Source organism: Drosophila nasuta, chromosome 3, assembly GCF_023558535.2.
Source record: "Drosophila nasuta strain 15112-1781.00 chromosome 3, ASM2355853v1, whole genome shotgun sequence".
Lineage (NCBI taxonomy): Eukaryota > Metazoa > Arthropoda > Insecta > Diptera > Drosophilidae > Drosophila > Drosophila nasuta.
In genome coordinates, this window is record NC_083457.1 from 43,118,137 (window position 1) to 43,139,869 (window position 21,733).

At 40.6% G+C, this 21,733-nt stretch overlaps 5 protein-coding genes across 6 annotated transcripts; 2 read left to right on the forward strand and 3 right to left on the reverse strand.

Moving 5' to 3' along the window:
• Window positions 1-1,697: 1,697 nt before the first annotated feature.
• On the reverse strand, window positions 1,698-5,829 carry LOC132794144 (uncharacterized). The gene is made up of 2 exons (XM_060804407.1): window positions 5,227-5,829; window positions 1,698-1,926 (listed from the first exon to the last, which is right to left on the reverse strand). The coding sequence occupies exons 1-2, from the start codon at window positions 5,307-5,309 to the stop codon at window positions 1,698-1,700; spliced, it is 312 nt and encodes a 103-aa protein (XP_060660390.1). The 5' UTR covers window positions 5,310-5,829.
• An 824-nt stretch (window positions 5,830-6,653) lies between these two features.
• LOC132794140 (integrin-linked protein kinase) lies at window positions 6,654-9,486 on the reverse strand. 2 transcript variants are annotated; one of them, XR_009633186.1, is made up of 6 exons: window positions 9,249-9,486; window positions 8,813-8,978; window positions 8,352-8,753; window positions 7,810-7,953; window positions 6,899-7,752; window positions 6,654-6,845 (listed from the first exon to the last, which is right to left on the reverse strand). XR_009633186.1 is itself a non-coding variant. In XM_060804404.1 (5 exons), the coding sequence occupies exons 1-5, from the start codon at window positions 9,335-9,337 to the stop codon at window positions 7,207-7,209; spliced, it is 1,347 nt and encodes a 448-aa protein (XP_060660387.1). In that variant the 5' UTR covers window positions 9,338-9,486; the 3' UTR covers window positions 6,654-7,206. The 2 variants fall into 2 exon arrangements, 1 of the variants encoding a protein (XP_060660387.1); XM_060804404.1 differs by having other exon boundaries at window positions 6,654-7,752.
• A 253-nt stretch (window positions 9,487-9,739) lies between these two features.
• LOC132791676 (multifunctional methyltransferase subunit TRM112-like protein) lies at window positions 9,740-10,491 on the forward strand. Its single transcript, XM_060800703.1, has 3 exons — window positions 9,740-9,926; window positions 9,992-10,093; window positions 10,153-10,491. The coding sequence occupies exons 1-3, from the start codon at window positions 9,849-9,851 to the stop codon at window positions 10,345-10,347; spliced, it is 375 nt and encodes a 124-aa protein (XP_060656686.1). The 5' UTR covers window positions 9,740-9,848; the 3' UTR covers window positions 10,348-10,491.
• An 87-nt stretch (window positions 10,492-10,578) lies between these two features.
• Window positions 10,579-18,231, reverse strand: LOC132791677 (uncharacterized). The gene is given in 12 exon segments (XM_060800704.1): window positions 10,579-10,909; window positions 10,969-11,106; window positions 11,338-11,796; window positions 12,085-12,313; window positions 12,378-12,631; window positions 13,851-14,234; window positions 14,431-14,570; window positions 14,572-14,613; window positions 15,855-16,019; window positions 16,127-16,183; window positions 16,186-16,249; window positions 17,593-18,231. Coding segments are annotated over 12 exon segments (2,241 nt in total). The 5' UTR covers window positions 17,691-18,231; the 3' UTR covers window positions 10,579-10,698.
• A 161-nt stretch (window positions 18,232-18,392) lies between these two features.
• LOC132794139 (uncharacterized) lies at window positions 18,393-21,613 on the forward strand. Its single transcript, XM_060804403.1, has 3 exons — window positions 18,393-18,661; window positions 19,575-20,450; window positions 20,503-21,613. Exons 1-3 carry the CDS (start codon window positions 18,482-18,484, stop codon window positions 21,046-21,048), a joined length of 1,602 nt encoding a protein of 533 aa, XP_060660386.1. The 5' UTR covers window positions 18,393-18,481; the 3' UTR covers window positions 21,049-21,613.
• Window positions 21,614-21,733: the final 120 nt, after the last annotated feature.

Sequence of the window (21,733 nt, forward strand, 5' to 3'; positions counted from 1 at the left end):
TGGGACTCGGGGAATGAAAACATAAAGCATTTGGCCAACTTATCAGCAAACAATCTAACAGGCTATTTAACTTGAAGAGACAGCAACACACTTGGCAAAAGTTTTGTCCCCAAGGATTTGCACCACAACAAAAGCAAAAACAACAAGAACAAGAAGGAACAACAATGGAAAAAGAGCCACAACCGCCCGCTGTTTGTGCCAGAATCTTTCATGTCAGAATGGCAAAGCACACAAAATCCATACAAACGTCACACACGATGCCACAACAGTGGCAGCAGCAACAACGGCAGCAGCAGCAGCAACCACATGGGCCTAGAGCAGAGATTGTTGCCTGTGGCATTCCTGGGCAACACTTTTACAACACATGTAGCATCGAGTGTGTGTGGCATGCAGCTTGCAGGCTGAATTTTTCCCTGGCCAAAGCCGATGCTGATGCTGATGGCGATGCCGATGCCGAAACCCAAAACCCAGCACCAAAAACATTTTAGGTCGTCGCACAACGTCAGTGGGAGCCGTTGGGATGCAGTTGCTGCTGCCACAGCAACCAGAGGCATGTGCAATGTTTGGCTGAATGTCAGCAACCTCAATAAAATGTTGCGATTTTATTTGTTGTTCTCGTTTTCGCTCTTGTTGTTGTTGGTATGGTTGCTGTTGCTTTTGCTTTTGCTTCTTTTGTTGCCCGTTTTCTTTCCTGGGTCATGATCTGTTTCGTGAGAGAAACTGGGCAGCTATAAATAACAGAGCGAGAGCCACAGCAGAAAAAAAATAAAGTATATTTAAGTAAAGTGTAACAAATGCTGCACACACTCTGTAAACTAGTTTGACTAGAAGGGTGTTTTGATTTTGGCAAACATTTGAGAGAAATTCGAGTTCGAAGCTGTTAACAGACTGCTATTTAACATACTATGTTAATGTAAGCAAATGTTCATGTTAAAAACTTCATCATTTAGAGTGATAAAAACGGAATAAATTATTACTGATTGCACCCATTCCATTGGGACTTTAATTACACACTAAAGCAAGCTCATTAAATATATATTTAGCTTAATCATGAAAGGATAATTTTTGGCAGTTCTTATGATAGTATATGATAGTAATAATCCCACAGTGATTAAACGTGTGGTATACGTAATTTACATTGATTTCTTTATACATTACATTATCATTTTAGCAACTTCGATTCAGAATATAATCATTATAATTTTCTAGTCGATTTCATATTCAATAAGTTAAGAATATCTACTAGAGTATGTTATAACACATATCGCTAGCTTAGGGAAAATCGCTTTAAAAGTTTTCAAGTTACACGCACATTCTTCTAAAGTTGAATAACAATACAATTCAACTAAGCAATATTTATGAATATAAACAAGAAAACTTTGGATCAATATAAAGCTTCTGTTAATAGTCGCAACTGCCTTCATGATGCCCGTGATCTTAACAGCTTATGAGAATTCTAGTAATAATAATCTTCCTAGAATACCAAAGTTTCACTCCTTTCGAGTAGAGCATAATTTACAAAGACTTGCAATAAAAATCCAAAGATCAACCATTAAATACCATCAAGTACTTTGAAGAATAATTAAACTATTGTAAATTCAATCAGATTTAATTACAATTCCTCTTCACTTTGCTGGCGAAACAGAGTATTCCTCAGTTGTGCCACAAGTATTTCAAGTAGAGAGCATGAGTTTGCATTACTCACCCAACAAGATGTCACTGGACACGGAATGCGAGCTCAGCGATGAAGTCTGTCCGTCCGAAGGACTTTGTGGCGGCTCTCGCAATGGGCTGCTGGGTGTTGTGGGTGGCGTATTGAGGCAACGCTGACTGCCAGTTGTTGGTGTGGTTGCTACTGCATCAACTGCTGCTGTTGTTGTTGTTGGCGTATCGCTGCTGCGAAAGTAGCCGCTTGCAAGTGAAATTCTGTGAAAGCAAATCAAAAATTTAAATTGAATTCGTATCGAGTTTTTTCCACAGTTTCATTGTCAATGTCAAATTTAATCGAAATGCAATTAATGTGGCCAAGCACATTAAAGTGATTATCGAAGCCACCTGCAGCCGAGTTTCTTAAGCACACACAAGGCAGGAGAGGAGAGTAGTTGAGAGGACAGGACAGGAGAGGAGAAGAAAGGACTTCGTTGAACCGTTTTCTAGAATGCGCAGTGCCCGAGTAATTGATTGGAAAAATGGCCATTCATGTTAAGTGCAGTCGAGCGAGTTCCAAAGCAAGCTGCAACCCACATTTTTCCCTTGCCCCCTTTCGCCCCTTTCCCCTTTGCCCCATTTCCCATTCTTCAACCCTTGGACAGCTGCTGCTGCTGCCCTGGCATACTTCTTAGCTCGTTATTGCACGTAATTGGCCATTTTCCTGGCAGTCCGGCACACAATTTATTGAATATCAGCGACGTTTTGTGTGGGTGCAGAAACTCTTAGCCCACTCTTTCTTAACGCTGCCACTTTGATCGATAGTTGCGAGTTAAACGCCAGCAATAAATAGTTGCGCACTCACTCGGGCAAAAAGGGTTTGTCGCTTTGCTTTGCATATTTAATGCTAATTAGCTAAGGACTCGACTTCAAAATAAATTTGTGCTCATTTCGCTGGCAACGCTTTAATGCACTCTCTCGCATTACTTATACGCACTGTGGTCGCTGTGGCGCTCTGTCTCTCTTCTATATTACTCATACGCACTGTTGTTGCTCTGTTCCCGTCGGCATTCCCATTTCGCTTGCTCTAGGCAGCCACAAAACCAACATGTTTTTGCGGCATCCTTTTGCATTAAGAACAGAAAAGTTGGCTTTGTAGCGACTACAAAATACCCTGTATTATAAAACAGTTTTAAGGTATTAACTATTTTTAGAGATTAAAGACGTAATTGCACTTATAAGAATGTTTGTGAAATAACTTCAAGATTTATTATCTTGAAATTATTTAAAATGTTCAAGCTTTTGAAACCGTAAACAGAAACTGCTGAAGAGAAACTAAGTCTCTCCAATAATATTAGAGTGATAGCAATGGAAACTTGTAAATTACCAAAAAAGGTCTCCGTATAATTTCAACTTTTATATTTAAACACATTAATCTAAAGAAAAACAATATAAACAAAATAATATAAGACGTTAGGAAGAATATATATTAAAAAGAGCCACATCAAAGTTAACTCACTAGTTTTGATCGAACTAAGTACCTTTAAAATTGTATAAACCATTTAAACCTCTTACATTGAAATTTTTGAGTTTTCACAAGAACTGAAAACGAAGGGATTAACTTCTAAAATACTTATAAATTACTTAATAGGCACAAATTCGCTGCTAATTTTCGTCGCTACAAACATTATTGTGATACAAAGCTTAGTTTTATTAACTGATTACCCATTAAATGTGTAGAAACTATTAAAAACTATTGATCTTATTAACTGATTACCATTAAAATTTTTGAAATTATTGAAAAGACTCTAATTTCGCTTTTGTGATTAACTTATAAAATTTATACAAACTCCTTAAGATCCGCAAAGTGGCTTCTAGTCTTCGCCGTTACGAACATTAGTGTAATATAAAAGATTTATTTCATTTATTGATCACCACCAAATTTGTAGAAATCATTCAAAAAGCTTAAAAATTGTTTTTGGTATAAATCTAAATCTAAGAGTGTCGTCATTAAGTTCTAAAATAAACATAAACTACTTAAATCGTAATGTAACACCGTCACCAAATTTGATGTGCTTAGCTTTAATAGTAACTAAGTTCTCGCTGTTCAAAGAGGCGGACAGACAGCCAGCCGGATGTTGAAAAACTCAGTTTCTAGAGCTTCATCTGTGTGGCAAACTGCAAATACCCTTTTGTGTGTTGTAGAGCACACACTTTCTAAAATCAATATGCGCTTTACATGAGCATCTCCCAGGACCTAACCATCCTTTGGCTGCTTTGCTTTTGTGTGGCACAACTGCGTCTTGCCCCGTGCCCCTCGCCACCCCCTCGTGCTTTCCACACCACTGCTGGAGGCTACCATGTTTGATGTTCTATGCCTCCACTGAGCTTTATTGCATTTTGCTTTGTCGTCCTCAGGCGCAGGCATTTGGAATTCCGCACCGTCAAATCTTGCCACTTGCCACTTGCCTCCTCTCCTCTATCTATCTATCCCATCTATCTATGTAGCTTGTAGCTCGTAGTTTGCTTTTACAATATTTCCACGTTGTTATGCACTTCACACAAGTGCAGCATCCCAACAAGCACTCGAAACAGAGATTGTTGAGCTTGTTGTTGTTGTTGTTGTTGTTGTTGTTGTTGCAGTTGTTGCATTTGTTGTTGTTGCTGCTGATGTTGTCACAATATTTTCGCTTTTCGATGCGCTGCTCGAAAGCACAAGTGAAATATTTGCCCATGTGGCGTTTTAGTTCTCTGCCAAGATGCCGCTCTCTCTTGCCATCTCATTCTATCTGTATTGCTGTCTCTGTCTCGCTGTGCTTTACTGGTGAAATGTGCAAAATTGAACTTTTGATTTATGCATGGAAGAAGAAGAAGGCGCAGCAGAGAATCGACCGAGAATGTTTGTTGCTCTCAGTAGCGAAAATCTCATCATTTGTTATGCGGTGCATGAAATGAGTGAATGACTGACTGATGGACTGAATGACTGAGTGACTGATGGACGGACTGGCATCGTTTATTTGATGCGTCGTCTCCTGCTGCCACTTGGTCCATGTCATTTTCACATTTACACTCATCAACACCCCCAACAACAGCATCATCATCACCATCATCGTGTGCCGCTTGTGGGCGTGGCATGCCGGCAAGGAACAACAACAAGCGGACAACAATAGCAACTGCAGCAACGATAAGTTACTGCGGCTTTTGTGTGCATCATGTGGTCGTGTCGGGGGCAGGAAGTAGGTTAGTGGCTCACTCGTCAGCCAAATGAATGATGAGGAGCAACTGCAGCAGCAGCAGCAGCCGTGTGGCAAGCCGCAGCTGCTCCTGAATGCTGCCAACTTTTGTTGTATTTCTTTTTTTTTCTCTGCCTCCTGCAAATTATGCGACTGCCAGCGAGACACAAAAGCCATGTGGGCGTGCCTGGGCAATTGTTTGGTTAATTAAAAAAAAACAGTAGAAAAATGCATAAAAATTGTGGCACTCAGGTGTGGCCATAAAAATGGGGCACATAACTAACAAATAAACATAAAAATAAGAATTCATATATATATATATAGATATATTTTTATAAACACTAACCTGGTTTGCTGGTCGTGTTCGTTTTGTGGCTGCTGCTGCTGCTGCTCGTTATGATTCAAACGCTTTGAGTTTGAATACTCCATGAGTTGCCGGCCCTCAAGGGGGCTGGCCGTTGTTGTGTGCAAGCACTAAAATACATTTAAACAGCTGCTGTTTGGGCGCTTCACAAGAGGTTCAAGAAATCAACAACAACAACAACTACGGGAATAACAATAACAACAACAATGCCAGCGACCGTCATCAATCGAAACTTTTATGCGCTGCGCCTAAAAGATGCCATGCAATTTTTATTCTCCACTTTCACTTTAAAACTGAATGCGGCTTTTGTTTTTGTCCGTTTGCAATGCAAAGCTTTTTTCACACAAACTTGATGCCAGGCTCAACTTGTTTTTTCTTAGTGTGTTCTATTTTTTATTTATTTATGTAGCACAATTTAGCAAAGTCTTTTAATGTTGATGTTAGCGCACGCTTATTGTTCAATCGTTGGATTCGGCATTGCGGAAATGCTGTCGCTGTTTGTTGGTTGCACTCATAACTGGCATATAAAAGTGTAAATCGGCTTTTTGGACACAGACTGCAGCGCAGCGCTTGTTACCCGCTGCTGCTGTTTGGAGACCGAGCGACCAGCCTCTGGGCCGAAAAGCACGACGACAGCGACACACAGCAGAGACGATGGCAACAACGGCGACGGCAACGGCGACGACAACAAAATGCAGCAAAACTTTTTAAAGCTGCATTGGTACACTCACACTCACACACGTGCCGATGCAGGCACAGGATGTACCGTTGAACGGAGAGCGAACCAACAAAACAATCACATGGTGTAAGCTCGCCGCGACAACAACAACAACAACAGCAGCAGCAGTTTCAAATATATAACGATGCCGCAAAAACATAAACAGAGAGCCCAACGTCAAGCCGACAAAATGCGACGAGAGAGCGGCAAATTAAAATGGCCGCAGCAAGCTAAAAAAAAAAACGGCACTGCAGTAGCATTTATGAAATCATAAACTATTCAATATAATGCTTAAACCCTTTTTTAAAATATAGTATTACATTTTAATGTTTCCACATTAATCCATCGTTATTGTAGCATCCATTTTACAAAATTTATAAACGTGCTCTCTCACAACTGCGCTCTCTCACGCCGGCGCTCTCTCGCTCTCATTGCACTCTGCTGCTTTTGCTCTGCCCACGCGCTGCAGAATCGCGTGCACATAATGGAAATGAGGTCAGGGCCGTTTTGCTCACGCTGACTACCCGCAACGCACACACGCATACCCTCACACACATTACGAAAAGTAAAGCTTTCGTGTTGTTTTGCATTTTAGCGGCGAAAGCTAAAAGGAAGCTTTGATATACATATGTATGTATGTACGTAGCTATTCTGAGAAGAAATCGAATCGAATGTAAAATAATTTTTATCGTTTTTATATAGGTACACAAATTTCGTTTAATCATTAGTAACAAATATATATGCTGTATAAATACGTACTTTAAAAGCTTAACTGTTAATTGTATTTATAATTGAACTTACAACGTAGACAAAATCGAGCACCGTCTAAAAACATCATCAAAATTCATAAGAACAAAACGTGGACAGTGGGACACATAAAATACTACACAAAAAGAGAGAGAGATAGAGAATAAAAAAAAAACTTAAAAGCTTTACCTGTAAATATTTGAATGGATTTTGTAGACTCAAGGCACTTGTGGCGGTGTCTGTTAGATTTCAGTTAAATTTCAGTTTCCGTTGCAGTTAATTAACACAAAGTAGTAATTATAATTAGTTGGCAAACACATCAAACGAGGGAGCTCTGTTCCTTTCACTTCACTCCGCTCCAACTCACATTATTCAGATTTAGCTACACAGTTTGTAAACAGGCACATTTTGGCTTCGTAATTTTTAAGACCCTTTGTTTTACAAAAAAATAAGACAAGTCTATTGTGTTTGTGGGACTGACTGTGTGCGATTTGGGATTATCTCTTCATCTTCTCCAGAATGGGCACAACCATATCGAACTTGGGCCGCTTGCCTGGATCCTCATTCATGCAAATAGAGATTAATTTGGCCATGTGCGATGAAGTTCCCGGGGGTATCTTGACTCGCAGTCCCTCAAGCGCAATCTTCATGCCGCATTCCATGGGTGACCATTCGGCAAATGGCACCTCGCGTGTTGTCAGCTCCCAGATGAGCACAGCAAAGCTCCACATATCGGACGCCTCCCAATTGCGATCCGCTGGCTTACGCTGCAGCGCCTCCGGTGACATCCAGGCCGGCTGATAGATGCGTCCCTTCTCCTGGAACGAGAACTTCGCATCGCCCATGTTGATGCGTGCTGTCAGATCATCGTCGATCATCACATGATGACTGTTCAGATGATACGTCGGTATGATCCTTTCCAACGAGTGCAAGAACGCCATGCCTCGGGCAATGTCCAGGGCAAAGTGCACAGCTTGACTGGTGTCCACCACAACGCCCGAGGCGCCATGCAACAGATTGAACAACGAAGAGCGTGGCATGAACTGCAAGGTGATGAGGGATTAGATGTTGATAAGGCAGAGAATAGGTAGGATACTCACCTGACTAATAACCACGAGATTCGGCGGTGAATTGCAGGCACCAATGATGGGCAAAATGTTGGGATGCGAGAAGATTCGCAGCTTCGGGAACTCCTCGTTGAAGTCACGAGAAATGCGCGACGTGCACTGACGCACTGCCAGAATCTGTAAAGGAAATGAAGTTTAATTAAAGTAGAGTTTATTTAATATAATATAAGACCGGTGCTTAAATATTTTAGTGTAAATTTACGAAGGTTGAAGATCCGAACTATTTGAGTTGTATAATCATTTAACTGAAGCCGAACTGAAACAGTTTCCCTAAGAAAATGGCTTCGATGGGAAGCCTATTCTTCCGTTGCTTTGATATATAGCTCTAAATTTAGGATAGCTTCGGTTGAAATTTCAATGTAAATTACAAAAGGTGAACAACAAATTTATGACATGGTTTAACTGTGCCCTTAAGATGACGCCAGGACTTGAAACCAAATTGAACTATGAAAAACGATCAACAAAGAAGTCTTTGTTTAGCAATTGAACTCGACCCCATCCAAAGTCTTACTCACCTTGGCAATCACATCGTTCTTCTGCCAGCGACCTCGCCAAGTTTCTCCCGAGGGCGTCACCGACAGCTTAGTGTGCAGGTCGAGATCGCCCATGCTGATGCCCTTAAAGCGTGACAAGGTGGCATCGCGGGAACGTGTCTTCATGCCCAACCAACTCTGCTCCTTGAAGCTGATGACCTTCAACTCTTGGCCACTCTTCTCCGCCAGATCTTGGATGCGCTTGCCCAGACTTGGCTTTGCCTTGTCCACGGCCGTGTGTCCATCCTTGTTGGCTATGCTGACCAAGGCGCCGGCATTCAACAGATCCTCGCAAATCATGTCGTAGCCCCAGAAGCAGGCATAATGCAACGGTGTGTTGCCATGCTCATTCACCGCATTCACATCCGATCGCTCGCGCAGCAACTAAATAAATAAAATAGTTTTAATTTATGTGTGTTTGCTCATTGGGGGCGTCTGCTTACCATTTGGACGACTTCGCGATGGCCGTGGGCGGCTGCCAGATGGAGGGGAATGTCGTCGCCCATGTTGGTGGCATTGACGCGTGCGCCGCGTTGCAGTAGCGTCTCAACGAGCTTCACATGGCCCTCCTTTGCCACCCAGTGCAGTGGACTGAAGCCATGATCATCGCTGCAATTATGAAGAGAGCGTGCGTGAGAAAGAGAGCGAGAGAGAGTGACACACACACACAGTGGGTTTGGTTGTTTACACAACATAAGAATAAATCATGACGTCACTTCGTGGACAACACATTTATTCAGTCTCAATTGGATTTCGCTTTTGCGTCCGACCAAAATAGCTTGAGCAAAATATTTTAAAGATTGCACGCCACATGTTGTTGGGAATTTTATCAGCACTTCTCAATAGTTTTTGAGTTAATTTATAACTTTATTTTATTACCCCAAATTCATATCATGCTCCGTCTCATCCAGCCAGAGGCGCACTTGAATTGAGTTGCCCTCGCGGCACCAATGAAATATATCCTCCATATTTGCAATACACGCGTTTGTTATGCACTCTTTGTAATGTTTTTAATACGAATTGCACTTAATTTACATTTAAATACGTTAAAAAAACTCTAAAATTGCAGCAGTTGTTATGCGCTGCTCTTGTTATTCTTTCGTTATTGCAATGACTGGTCACACTGCATATTACAGTGACGTAAACATAACATTGTATTATGCTGTTAACAGTGGGCGCTAATATTTGAAAGGTAACTATTAAAAAAGTGTATATATATAAAATAAATTGGTTATTCACCAGCACTTTAAATTGAGCAACAGCACCAAAAATGGCACAAATATGTTTTAACAGGAGCTGCTAAGCGACGATAATTGTTATCGATATGACCAAACAATATGACCGTTTTGCCAAATAGCTACAGCTGTTTTGCATACGTTGCTTGGTGAATGTCAAAAACGTGCGTTTCGCATACCGTATTTGTTTTTATTTAAAAATTTGTTGCACACATTTAAATTAAGCAAATATTAAAACTACACTATGAAACTCAGCACGTATAACTTTCTCACTTCAATGGCTATCAAGGGAGTCAAAGTTGGATATCCCCTAAAACTGACGGTGAGTTTGAATAGCGGACTTGTTATTGATTGTTTCATGACTTCATGCAAATGTTTCCTCTGCAGATCACCAAACAGAATGTGGTGGAAAGTGAATTCAATCCGGTGTTTATAGAGAAACTGTTGCCTAAGCTGGACTGGGCAGCTCTATACGGTGCCGCACAAGTGGTAAGTTTACATTATTCAAGATGCACTGCATCCTAACTTATGTGGTTCTTTCATTGCAGGCGGAGTGCGCTGAGGACATTCCTCCAGCACAGCCAGACAACATTGCTGACAACGAGGCGCTATTGCAAAAACTGCACCATCTGCTATTCGAAATCGACGTGCTTGAGGGACAGCTGGAATGTCCCGAAACCGGACGTGTGTTTCCCATAACCGATGGCATACCCAACATGCTATTAAATGAGGATGAGGTCTAAAAAAAATGCCGCCCATTAATAAACACGCATATTACTAGGTTTAATTTTAAATATCGATTTATACATATATTTGTTTTTGTAATTAGTATGTATTTCAAGCTGCAAAGTTTGTCCAAAAAAAATGAATTAGAGTTTTGGATGGAATACGTGTAAAGAGTATGTGAATGTGCACAATATCTATATATGTAGATATACTTAAATATTAATGATTATATGTAGTAATGGGAACACCTGGAGACATGTAAAAGTTCAAGTCAGGGTCGCTTGGAGGGTGTTTTTGTGTTCATGGCAGCTGCTTGAAATATTCAAGGTTGTTTTTGGCACACTAAAGTTGGAATTGGAATCCTTGTTCTAGTTGCATTTTATGTTGGCGCTCTTGCCGGGCGCATAGATGCTTCCCTTGGCCAGCTCCTGCTTGGCGCCCTTGCACAGCTGCTCGTTGCGTCCGGTTGCCTTGTAGCCACGTTCACTTGCAACCAGCAGCAAATTGGCATCAGCTCCTTGTGCCGAGTGCTTTTGTGTCAGCGGTGTATTTGGTCCATTCCAGGTGACATAGTCAGCGCTGTTGCAATGATTATGATGAGTAAAGATTGGCTATTGAATGGGAGTTAGTAGACTTACAGCAGCAGATTCTCGTTGGCGCCTTTGGTGAGCTGTGAATTGGGTCCCAAGCTGGCCATGCGTTCGATGAGCGATTGGAATTCAGTGGATTCGGCATTTTGAGCATTCTCCAAGTGCGCAGCATGCGGCGGACGATGTCTGCAGTGCAAGAATGTGGTGAGTAAATGATTAAATTAAATCGAAATTACATTTAGTACATTACATTTATAACTCAAAAAGTGATAACGTGCAAAACAATTCAATTACGATTGCAACGCATGCACTGAACGAAACGGTAATCGGTAAAAGTGTAATCGAAACGATAATCGGTAAACGTGTGAACGAAACGATAAAAGGTAAACGGTATCGGGTAAACGGTTATGGGCATACTTCAGTGAACCGGTTTTGGCGCGCGAACGACATTCGATGGCCTTCGTTATGGAGCTGGCCGAGGCCGAGGCCGAAGCGGAAGCGGATGCCAGCGATGATGACGTCATTGATGCATTATAGGAGGAATAGGTGCGAGTAGTAGTAGTAGTAGTAGTAGAGCCATGCAAGTAGCCACTGATACTAAAGTTGTTGTTCTTAGTGTTGTTGTTGCTTTTGGCCAGAATGCGCTTGGTGGTCAGTGGCTCATAGCTGATGATGGGTGACTGTGGTGCTTGTGGTGACACATATGAATGGATTGATGATGCACTCGATGACGCCGCCGACGCTGGTTGTGGCTTCGCCTGCTGATCCGCCTGCTCCTCCTGCATCGGCGAATTGCTGAGCAGGATCTGTGTGGTGGCCGTTGTGGGCGTGATGAGGTTGATGGATGGCAAATGCCGATGCACCTTGTGTGGCTTGCTGATGATGATGAATGATCATGATGATGATGATGATGTTGGTGGGAAGTGGCAAGCAAGCAGTGGCAAAGTTTAAATGGGTGATTGTGTGTGTTGTTTTTTTGGTGGCAGCAACAAAGGTTTACAGAGAAAATTAAATATCGATTAACAAAACTGAGAAAGCAGCAGCAGTAGAAGAGGCGGCAATAGCGAGAGAGACAGAGGCAGAGGAGGCAGCCTGATAACTCTGAGGTGGGATGAAAATGCCAAACAACAGAACAACAGCGTGTCTCTCAGCTCCGAGACTTACCTGTGTGCTGTGATGTTGCCACCGTCCACCTGCTCCACTTGCAACATGTTGCTGCACTCCTGTGGCAGACTCTTGGGCGTGGCATGCTTCTTGGAGCGCTGCTCATCCTCGTCCTGCACAATCTGCAGTATCTGCGTGGCACGGTCCTCGGCATAGTTCACCGACTCCAGAGCCATGAGAATAATGCGCTCTGCTATCTGTGGATACTTTTCCTTGAGCAAAGCTTCCACTATAGAGAAGGAAAATTATATTAATATGTATTGCAGTAGTGAATTTAATTCGATTTCTCTCACTGTCTGTCTTCTCAGCTGCTGTGTACTCCTTGGGACGAAGTGGAATGTGTTGCACTGCCTGATCATTGGCTTGCTCCTGATCCTGCCCCAGTTGGGGTGGCCGATTGTTGGGTCTGTGTGGCAGCTGCATCTCGCGCTTTGTGTAGCCCAATGAGATCAGTTTCTCGGAGGCAAACTGCACGTTGTTGTCCGCATTGGCCAAGGTGTCCAGCAGCAGCATTTCATCTGCTTTGGGGAATATGTTCTTCATATATCTGTGAAGTGTTTAGAAAGCACATTAAATCATTTCCATTATTAAATGTGGCGGTATTAAAAAGAAATGAAGCGAGCTTAGAGCGAGTGTACGAGCCACATCCGAGATGAAAAGCAAACTGCTGCAAAGGCGAAATGTTAAGGTGACATTAACAGCACAAAAATATGTTAAACTTTGTTATGTTATGCTAGCATTAGTACTGAAAAGTATTAGGACTTTTATAACAGACAAATCTATCTTTAACTTTATAAGCTAGCGTTTGAAACTTTAATATTGTATCTAAATTAGTTTTTTCAGTTCAACTGGGATAGTTTTTTTTAGGACAGTAACAACAAGCCAACATATTGTGCATAGTGATAAGTCCCTATAGATTAGTTTAATCCTCAACTACCTCTGATGTTGAAAGATAACATTTGTGTTGCGTTAACAGAAAGCAATATTGAGAGGGACACCGAAAAAAATTAATCACTTAAGTAGATTGAATTTATATTAAAAAGACCTCTTGATGTTTCGATGGTGAATAATAAAATGACATTATTTTTTAACATTTGGTAGATTCTTCAAAGAAAATCTTCTAAATCTTCTAAATCTTTAAGTAACAGAAAGAAGATTAGGATATTATCTTCATTATTAGATAATAACCTCATCTTCTCCTCGTTGTTGGTTTTAGTAGACTTTATCTCTTATCTTACATCTTAGTTTTATTAAAACTGAAGAGTCTAACAAGCGTCAAAAGAGCTTGTCATAAAATTATCCTACTATTTAAACATCAAGAGCAAACATTTGTTTTAGTTTAACATATGTCATGCTTTGCTTACATAGGTTTCTATAATGTTAGAAGAGAAGTTAATACATCAAAGGATCTATAAAGCGCTAACAGCTCATTATATTTAATTGTTCATTTGGTTTTAAAATATATTAATTCGTTGTTAACATATGTTACTAATATGTGATGTTATTCACAGCATTAAGTGTTAGTAACTACACAAATTTCACCCTTTCAATGTTATTAACTGGACCAATTAATGTGACGTTAACAAACTCAACTCATGTTGAAGGACCTTTCATTATCAATTCATTTAAATCTGCCATTTTTCTGCAGCTTAGCTGCCTGACATTGCCCCCTTTGATGTCTTCTTCCATTAAAGGGGGGTTAACAACGCCCCATTAGTTGATTGCTTTTCATCTCATCAGAGATCTCAGTACTGAGATAACCGCACCTCAATTTCATTTTGGGCGACGAGTGCGGCTTGGGCGAGCTGCGCCACTGCGGCGAGCCGTGCAGTGCGGTGGCGGTGGCGGTGACAGCCGGCGCAGTTCCGGCTCCATGTCCATGTCCATGGGCAGAGGGGCCACTGTGCATGCTCATGAGACTACCGAGGCGGCCGCCGGGCAGAGGGCTGGCCGTGCGGGATTGGGATTGGGTGACTGTCACCCGGCTAGCGCCCATGTCCAGGCGACGCGCCGGTGGTGTCATATAGAAAGCAGAATTGCTGTGGAACAGATGACGCTGAGCCGGTGGAGTAACAAATGGACCCGGCATCGTCACCGGATGCTTCTCCACCTGCAAGGCGCTGATGACGACGGCCTCGCGATTGTAGTAGCTGTTATTTTTCATTTTGTTGGGTTAGTAAGCGTGTGTGTAGGAATTCGATGATGTGGCGAGCAAGTGTGAGTAAGTATTAAGTGCAAGAAGCGGCAGCGTGTGAGAAAGAATCGAAATACAAATACACATACAATTTATATAGAGAGAGAGAACAAGACAGAGACTCAGATTAGTTAGGATAACGTGGCACTTACCGTTTGAGGAGCAGGCGAATGTGATTCTCGTCGGCAGTGGGAAACATGTTTTGTATCTTGGTTACGACGGCGTGCGTATCGATTTGCTGCTGATGACTAAACGAGGTCTCCTGGATGGTCGAGCGACGCGACATATTGGGAGGCCAAACGAGCACGCTGGAAAGGCAGTGGCGACGACATTTCCTGCGGGATAAACATGACAGTTAGTTCTGCAAGTGTTACTACACTGGGAGAAAAATGGTGAGAGAAGTTTATAGTAGACCAAATGCACTTCAGGAATTTTCTATGCTTATTTATAAATCAAAAATAGTTCTTAAAGTTGTAAATAAAACAAAAGTAAATTCCTTTTTAAATTATTTAAATAATTCATGTCAATTCAAATATTTGAAATTAGTTAAGTTAATTAACAATCTCTAACAAAAAATTAAAAGCCAAGTAAATAAACTTAGATTAAAAATACAAAATGACATAGAGAATATACAATTATTTTAAATTTAAAAACTGAATTGAAATATTCTATAAAAAAACAATGAACGATTTTTATACTGAATATATTTTAAGAAAATAAAACTTTACTAAAAAGGAATGAACCATAAAATAAATAAACAATGTGAAATAAGATACACAACATAACATCAAATGATAAGTATTAATTCTATAACCAATTTAAACGACTAATAAGAAAGTTATAGGCGAGTGTGATCGACTGTGAAATACCCGTTATTAATTCTCAATCAAACCATATTCTACAAATATACCAAAAATTCATATATTACAAAAATACTAAAATATACCTAAGGCTATATTTGGTATATCGTTATAATACCACATTTGAAATATACCATAATAATAGTCTTTTAATCTCTGTGATTCAGTGTTTCACTCAGATGAACAGACAGACGGACTGACGGACATGGCCATATCGTCTCGGCTGTTGACGCTGATCAAGAATATATATACTTTATGGGATCGGAGATGACTCCTTCTTTCTGTTACAAACGTTTTCTGCAGGCACCAAGTTATAAAACATATTCTTTAATGACCGTTTTAGCAAATTAGCAAAAAAATATAAAATTGAAAATAAATAATCTTTATAATTAATTATAATAATAAGATTAATATTGAATTTAAATCGTATTCGAACCTTTGTATTTAAACTAGAGAATATTGAATTTAAATCGTATTCGAACTCTTGTATGTAAACTAGAGAAATGGTATTTAATGTACAGCAATATGTTTTAAAATCAAGATAGTAATTTGTATAGAGTGAACAAAAGTGAGTGGCAATATATTCTAAAAATCAAGATAGTGATGTATAGAATAGATATGTATAGAATAGAGTCAACAAAAAGTATTCAACACGAATCTAATTAACATTTTCTCGGAGTGCAAATAGTCTATGTTACATTAGCTAATTGGCCTACCAGTTGTCCTCGCGAGGATGCGGAGAGCAGTGGGCTGGTGGATAGATTGTGCAATGCGGGCTGCTGACGTTGCTCACGCTCCTGGAAAGCGCGCACGGCCGTTAAATTGTTGCTGGGATAGACGACGTGGAATGGCGAGCCGTGGTGCGAGCTCTGCGTCAAGGGCTGTAAATGCAAATGCAACGCAGAACAGAACAGAACAGAAAACAAGGAGAAAGAAAGCAATAAAATGTAAATTGATTTTCACACAGCAGCAACTGTGGACTGTGGACTGGACTCACCTGCAGCGCAATGGACTCTGTGGAGCAGCGTTCGTTGTGCAACTGTTTGTGTAGTTGCGGCCATTGCGCGGATCCTCCAGCTGCATGGCCTTGGTCAGATAGTTTATGTAATAGCTGCAATATGGCACACACAAATGACTGTCAATTGGGTTGCATCATAAAAGTGCAAATCAAAGGCCATAAAAAAGGGCCTTCACCCCGACCACCACAACAACCGAAAGCTCCACGTTTCATGTTCGTCCAGGGGTTGATTTCGAGCAACGAGATGTTTCTCTGTTTGTCTGGCTCTTTGGATATTGGATGCTGACTGTTGGTTGTTGGATCTTAGCTGCTGCTGCTGTTTGGTGGTGTATTTTCCTTGGCACACACATTTGATGGCACATTTGGGAAATTTGCGGCTATTTTTGTATACTGCATGCAAAAGGGGTAAGGAAACGTTAAGGTGAAGCATGAAGCTCCTAAACAGCGACACGTGCCAAGTAGCTGCCAAAAGGCAGGCAAGCTGGCAGGCAGACTGACTGGCAACACGTCGAGAGGCAGAGCAGACATCATCACATCACATTTGACAGCTAATCTTGGCTCTGATTGCAGCTCGACTGGAGACGAGACTTACGGCCAAGTGGCCACTTGAATTTAACGTATGACAGTCGCTGCTTAATTGCGCACAGCCTGAAACTGGAGCCAAGGCAACAAAGTTGTGAAGTTGCGAAGAGCTCGGAAGAGTTGCAGTCTGTCTTGGCGGAAGTGACACAATTTATGCGTCTAAAATGGGGCCAATTGACGTTGTCAGTGCCTCAAGTGCTGTCATAAGCATAATGAATAGCTTTACAAGACAGCGCAAACGAAAAAACCAACTGTCAAATGCTGTTGTTGAAATTCAAATGTCAGCGCTCTCAAAAGTATGCTACACAAGTCACCAAGTCAACTACTTGAAGGGCCACCCATTGATTTTCAGCTCAGCCCAAAAGTATGCTATGCAAATTAGGCAGCCCAGACAAAGCCAGCATTGATTTTTAGCACAGCCGAAAAGTATGCCTTGCACAGCGGGTTAAGTCATCAGATATTATTAAGCCGCCTAGATTTTTGCTATCACCATTTTCAGAATCTCATTATAACATGCTATTTTAAGAGCACAGTGAAAGCACTTGACATTTCCGCACTTCGCACAAGGCAATCAATTTCCCAACCCATCCCACCGAACGTCAAGTTGCCATAGCATTCTCTCGTACCCAGCTCAAATATCAACTGCCGCCTAAAAGCATGCAATGGAAATTAAGCGCGCACATTGTAAACTGTACACAGAGCTCGTCGTTGTTCGCCCGCCCACAAAAAGAAAAAGGAAAATAAAAAGATTGAATGGCGTGCAGCACTCGGTTGTATTACTCCTTTTCAAGTTGCATGCATAAATATTTATGGCGTGCTGTATTTTGCACTGTGTAATGCACTTTTGCGCTTACCAGTTGCCCGTTGTCTGATCATATTTACAGTCCCAGCCGGGCGGCAGCTTCTGATAGCCACCATGACTGCTATTGGGTGCGCCGCCTGCATCGCTCATATTTATGCGGATGATGCTCAATATTTGATGATAAACGGACAAAATATATCCTTTACTTTTTTACGGTTATGCTGTGTGTGTATATGCAAGTAGGTATTTATATATTTATTTTTGTTGAATATTTATGGGTATTTAAACAGGAATTCGCAGCTTGTTTGCCAACTGTCTGCAACCCCGAAAACTTTTGCTGGATTTGCCCTTGCCACTCGAGCTTTGTAGTTGGTTCTCCTTGCTGTTGTTATTCTCGTTGTTGTTGTTGTTGTTGGGGGTTGTAAACCACCACCAAGTACACACACACACATACACACAGAGTCTCACATGCAGTCACAACAAGCAAAGTTATTTTTGTTTACAAGGCGCTGCCGGAAAAAAAAACACCAAACACGCACACACACACACAGACGCGTAGTCGGCGTGCCGTTAGTGCCAGGATTTCTTCCTTGTTGTGTTTGCTGCCGCTGCCGCCGCTGTTGTTGTTGTTGTTGTGGTTATTCAGGTTTCGTTTTACGCCGTAACTGACAACCGCGCGTGACAAGCTTTTAACGTCTACTGACTTGGCTAGCGCGTGAGCCGCGACTTAGCTGACTCGCAGATGCTGTGCGGGAGCGAGCTTTCACTTTGGCGCCAAGCTCCAGTTCGCTCCGCAGCAGTGTTGGATAACGTCTAATCATATTCGTAAAAGCTTCAATAAGCCTTGCCGCTGCTTTCAGATTTCGAATCGTAAACAAAAACTTTTGTTCGATTTTAACAGACTGATTTAAATAAATACATTTTTAAATACTTTGCACAAAATGTCGTTGCCAGTGCCAGAAATACGCATTACGCGTATAACGGACACCTACATAGAGGAGGCCCTCGATGAGATGAACAAAGATGACAAGCCGCCGAAGCCCACCAAAGCCGAGAAGAAAGCGGCTCGCAAGGAGGCCAAGAGATTAGCCAAGGAAGAAGAACAGAAATTAATATTGCGCGTGAGTGTGAAAATAGAGACTAAGTTATTATGCATAATAGTAACATATTATGGCTCTATTGACACAATTATTTGTAATATTTCCAAGAGTTCCTAATCAGTAAATAGTAAATGCTAAAGGCTTTCCAATTGATATTAAATAAATCGCATACTTAAATAAATAGATTTAAAACAAGTGATAATAAAAAAAAAAAGTTACTAACAATTAAAGAAAACAAAACATAGAAAACATCATTGAAATTGTTGGAATATTTCATAAAATTAAAAACAAAAAAATGAGAAAAAATTTGAACACAAGAACATTCGACTTAAAAATTGTGTTAATAAAATAAGACAACTTTAAAATGAAATTCTTAAAACTTAGTCTATAAGTCTGAAAATGCCAAATTCTCAAAATAGTCTCAAAATTACTAGATTTACGTAATAAATTTCTTATTAATAAGAACTTAGGTTTTATATCAAATTTTCTTGAAATCAAGATGTATTTTCTAACATTAAGATTTTCATGTTCTTGACGCACTTTTTAGACCAAAAGTCTTAATAATACGACCAAAATCTTGATTTTAGAAAAATGTTTTTCTGTGTAATGACTAAAAGCTTTTTTATGTGTTTTTAAACTATACATTTATTTAGAATCTTAAATTGATATTAAGTCTTATTATCCGTTAAATAGTGACCAGTAAGTTGATTAACTTATCCATTAACATTTAATTATATAACAAACGTTATAATATATGTTTTATTATTTCCAAAATGTTGAACTATTTAAATTGATGTATTATTGTAGTTTTTTCATAAGCTCAATAATTGTCTAAGAAGATTACCACTTAAGCATGATAACACATTTTTCAACTTTGACCTGCTTAACCAATAAATAATGTATACGCCATGGTTACCAAGTCTTTGCCCTACAGCATGCCTTGAAAACGGAACTTGAGATCGGCCAGCGCATGGAGCAGCGTGGCATGGACGATTGGAATGCCATTGCCGAACAGTTTAAGATTATCGAGCTGCGCCAGGAGATTGTGCAATGGGGCCAAAAAGCATCCGACATTATTGAGCGAAAGAACGATCACATCAAGATGCTGATGGATGACATGCAGCAAACGCAAGAGCAGCATTCACGAACCTATTCCAGAACGATCGAGATAATCGATCACATTGGAGAGTGTTATCATGCGATGCTCGAGAGCAGCAAACGAATGTATGAACAACAGGCAGAGGACCTGCTCAAAGAGTATTATGATGAAGTGCATTTTCGCACCGAGGAAGTTGAGGCGATGAAACAGAATAGCGAGAATATCATACATGCCTCGAATCTGTTCACACGCGATCAGCTGAAACTCGACTATCAAATCTATTTGGAGCAGCGCGATCATTATGTGAACAAGGACATTGAGGCACGCTTCCAGATACGTGATCAGGTGGTTAAGAAAATGATGACGATGCAACGGCAACTCAATGATTTCGTCGACTCGCTGCACAGCACCGAACTTGATGCACATAAATACGATCGCATCCGATCGTTGACGGAGCGACAACAAGCTTTTGTGGATGAAACCCGAAAGCTGGATGCCGAGGAGATGAAGTACATTGGACTGCAGAATGAGACACAGCGTGAAATGTTGCGCATCGAGGCGGAGAATAATAATACGATCAATGATCTAAAGCTGGAGTATGAGTACTTTGCCAATGTGCGCAAGAAGATCGAGGAACGTATGCACGTCGATCGCATTACAACGCATGAGAAGCTGCGCATTCTTAGCACAGAGTGTTATGAACTGACTAAGGTAACTTTAATCTGATATATTTATTATTAAATATTCTACTCTTTCCTCCCAGCGCTTTGAGAAGATCGTCAAGAGTGGCGAACTTCTGCTCGCCTTATCGATCACATGTCGCAAGCTACAAACTGAATCGGAAAAAGTCATTGTGGGCGGCGAAGTTATAGATCAAGTCGATGTGGGTGATCTCAATGAGGATTTTACACTCGAATCCTTGGACATCAAGAAGCATGTCGATATTACCGAAAATGAGCTCATCGAGCTTAATAATAAAATGAAAAACTTTTGGCGTCAACAGGCGATGGCTCAGGCCCAGAATCTTCTGCTGCTCGAGGAGAAACGCAAACTTACCGAAGAGAATCAACGCTACATTGATTTCATCAAGTCTATGTCGAAGACTGACAATGCTGAAGAACTACGCTCTGCCATGGTGGTGAATCCTTGCATTCAACCCACTCCGTTCCTCTTCGATACTCCGTGTCGCAACTTCAAGCTGCGCATCAAGAAGGAATCGATTACAGCGGGCAAAGATGGGCGACGTATGGCTGCTAATGTCATCAAGGCGGTTGTCTATGGCACCGAAATAAGCACAATAAGAAAATAATTGGACACTTTGGGAGAAATGAGAGATAATCATATGCAAGTAACAACTTATTCAGGATATTTGATTTGAATTGAATATTCATATGGAAACATTTCTACATATTCAATTCTTCATCTTGGAAGCAAACTTTTTGGTTAAGGATGAACACAGATAAATTGTTCGGTATACTCAAACTCAACTAAATACTACATAACAGAATTACTCTTTTCTCTTCTCCAAGATGGTATTGCGACCACTCTACTTACATACCATACATAGTTAAAACTTGCGGTAATATTAGTCTATTTTTTGGGAAAAAATCTTGCTATATAAATACAAATTTTTCCCCATTAAATAAAAAATACTTACTCAGAAAATATCGCGGCGACAATATAAATACTACTACAAATAGTATTCAACTACGAATCCTGCTATCCAAAACACTTGCCATAATATTCATCCATTTAAAGATCAACACAAGATTCTATATTATAAACCTGCAGTCCAAACATATGCTAAAATACTTGTTCTTGTTCGAAGTTATTCCAAAAAATTAAAAAAATTCGCTTAAAATTATTTAAAATTATACTACAGTCGTCCTTCTTGAAATTAGATTTTATTTTACGATATTAAAGGAAATTCTGGAATTTGGATTTCAGGCTTGAATCCAAATCGGCAAAGAAGAGTCTGCATATTTCAAAATATG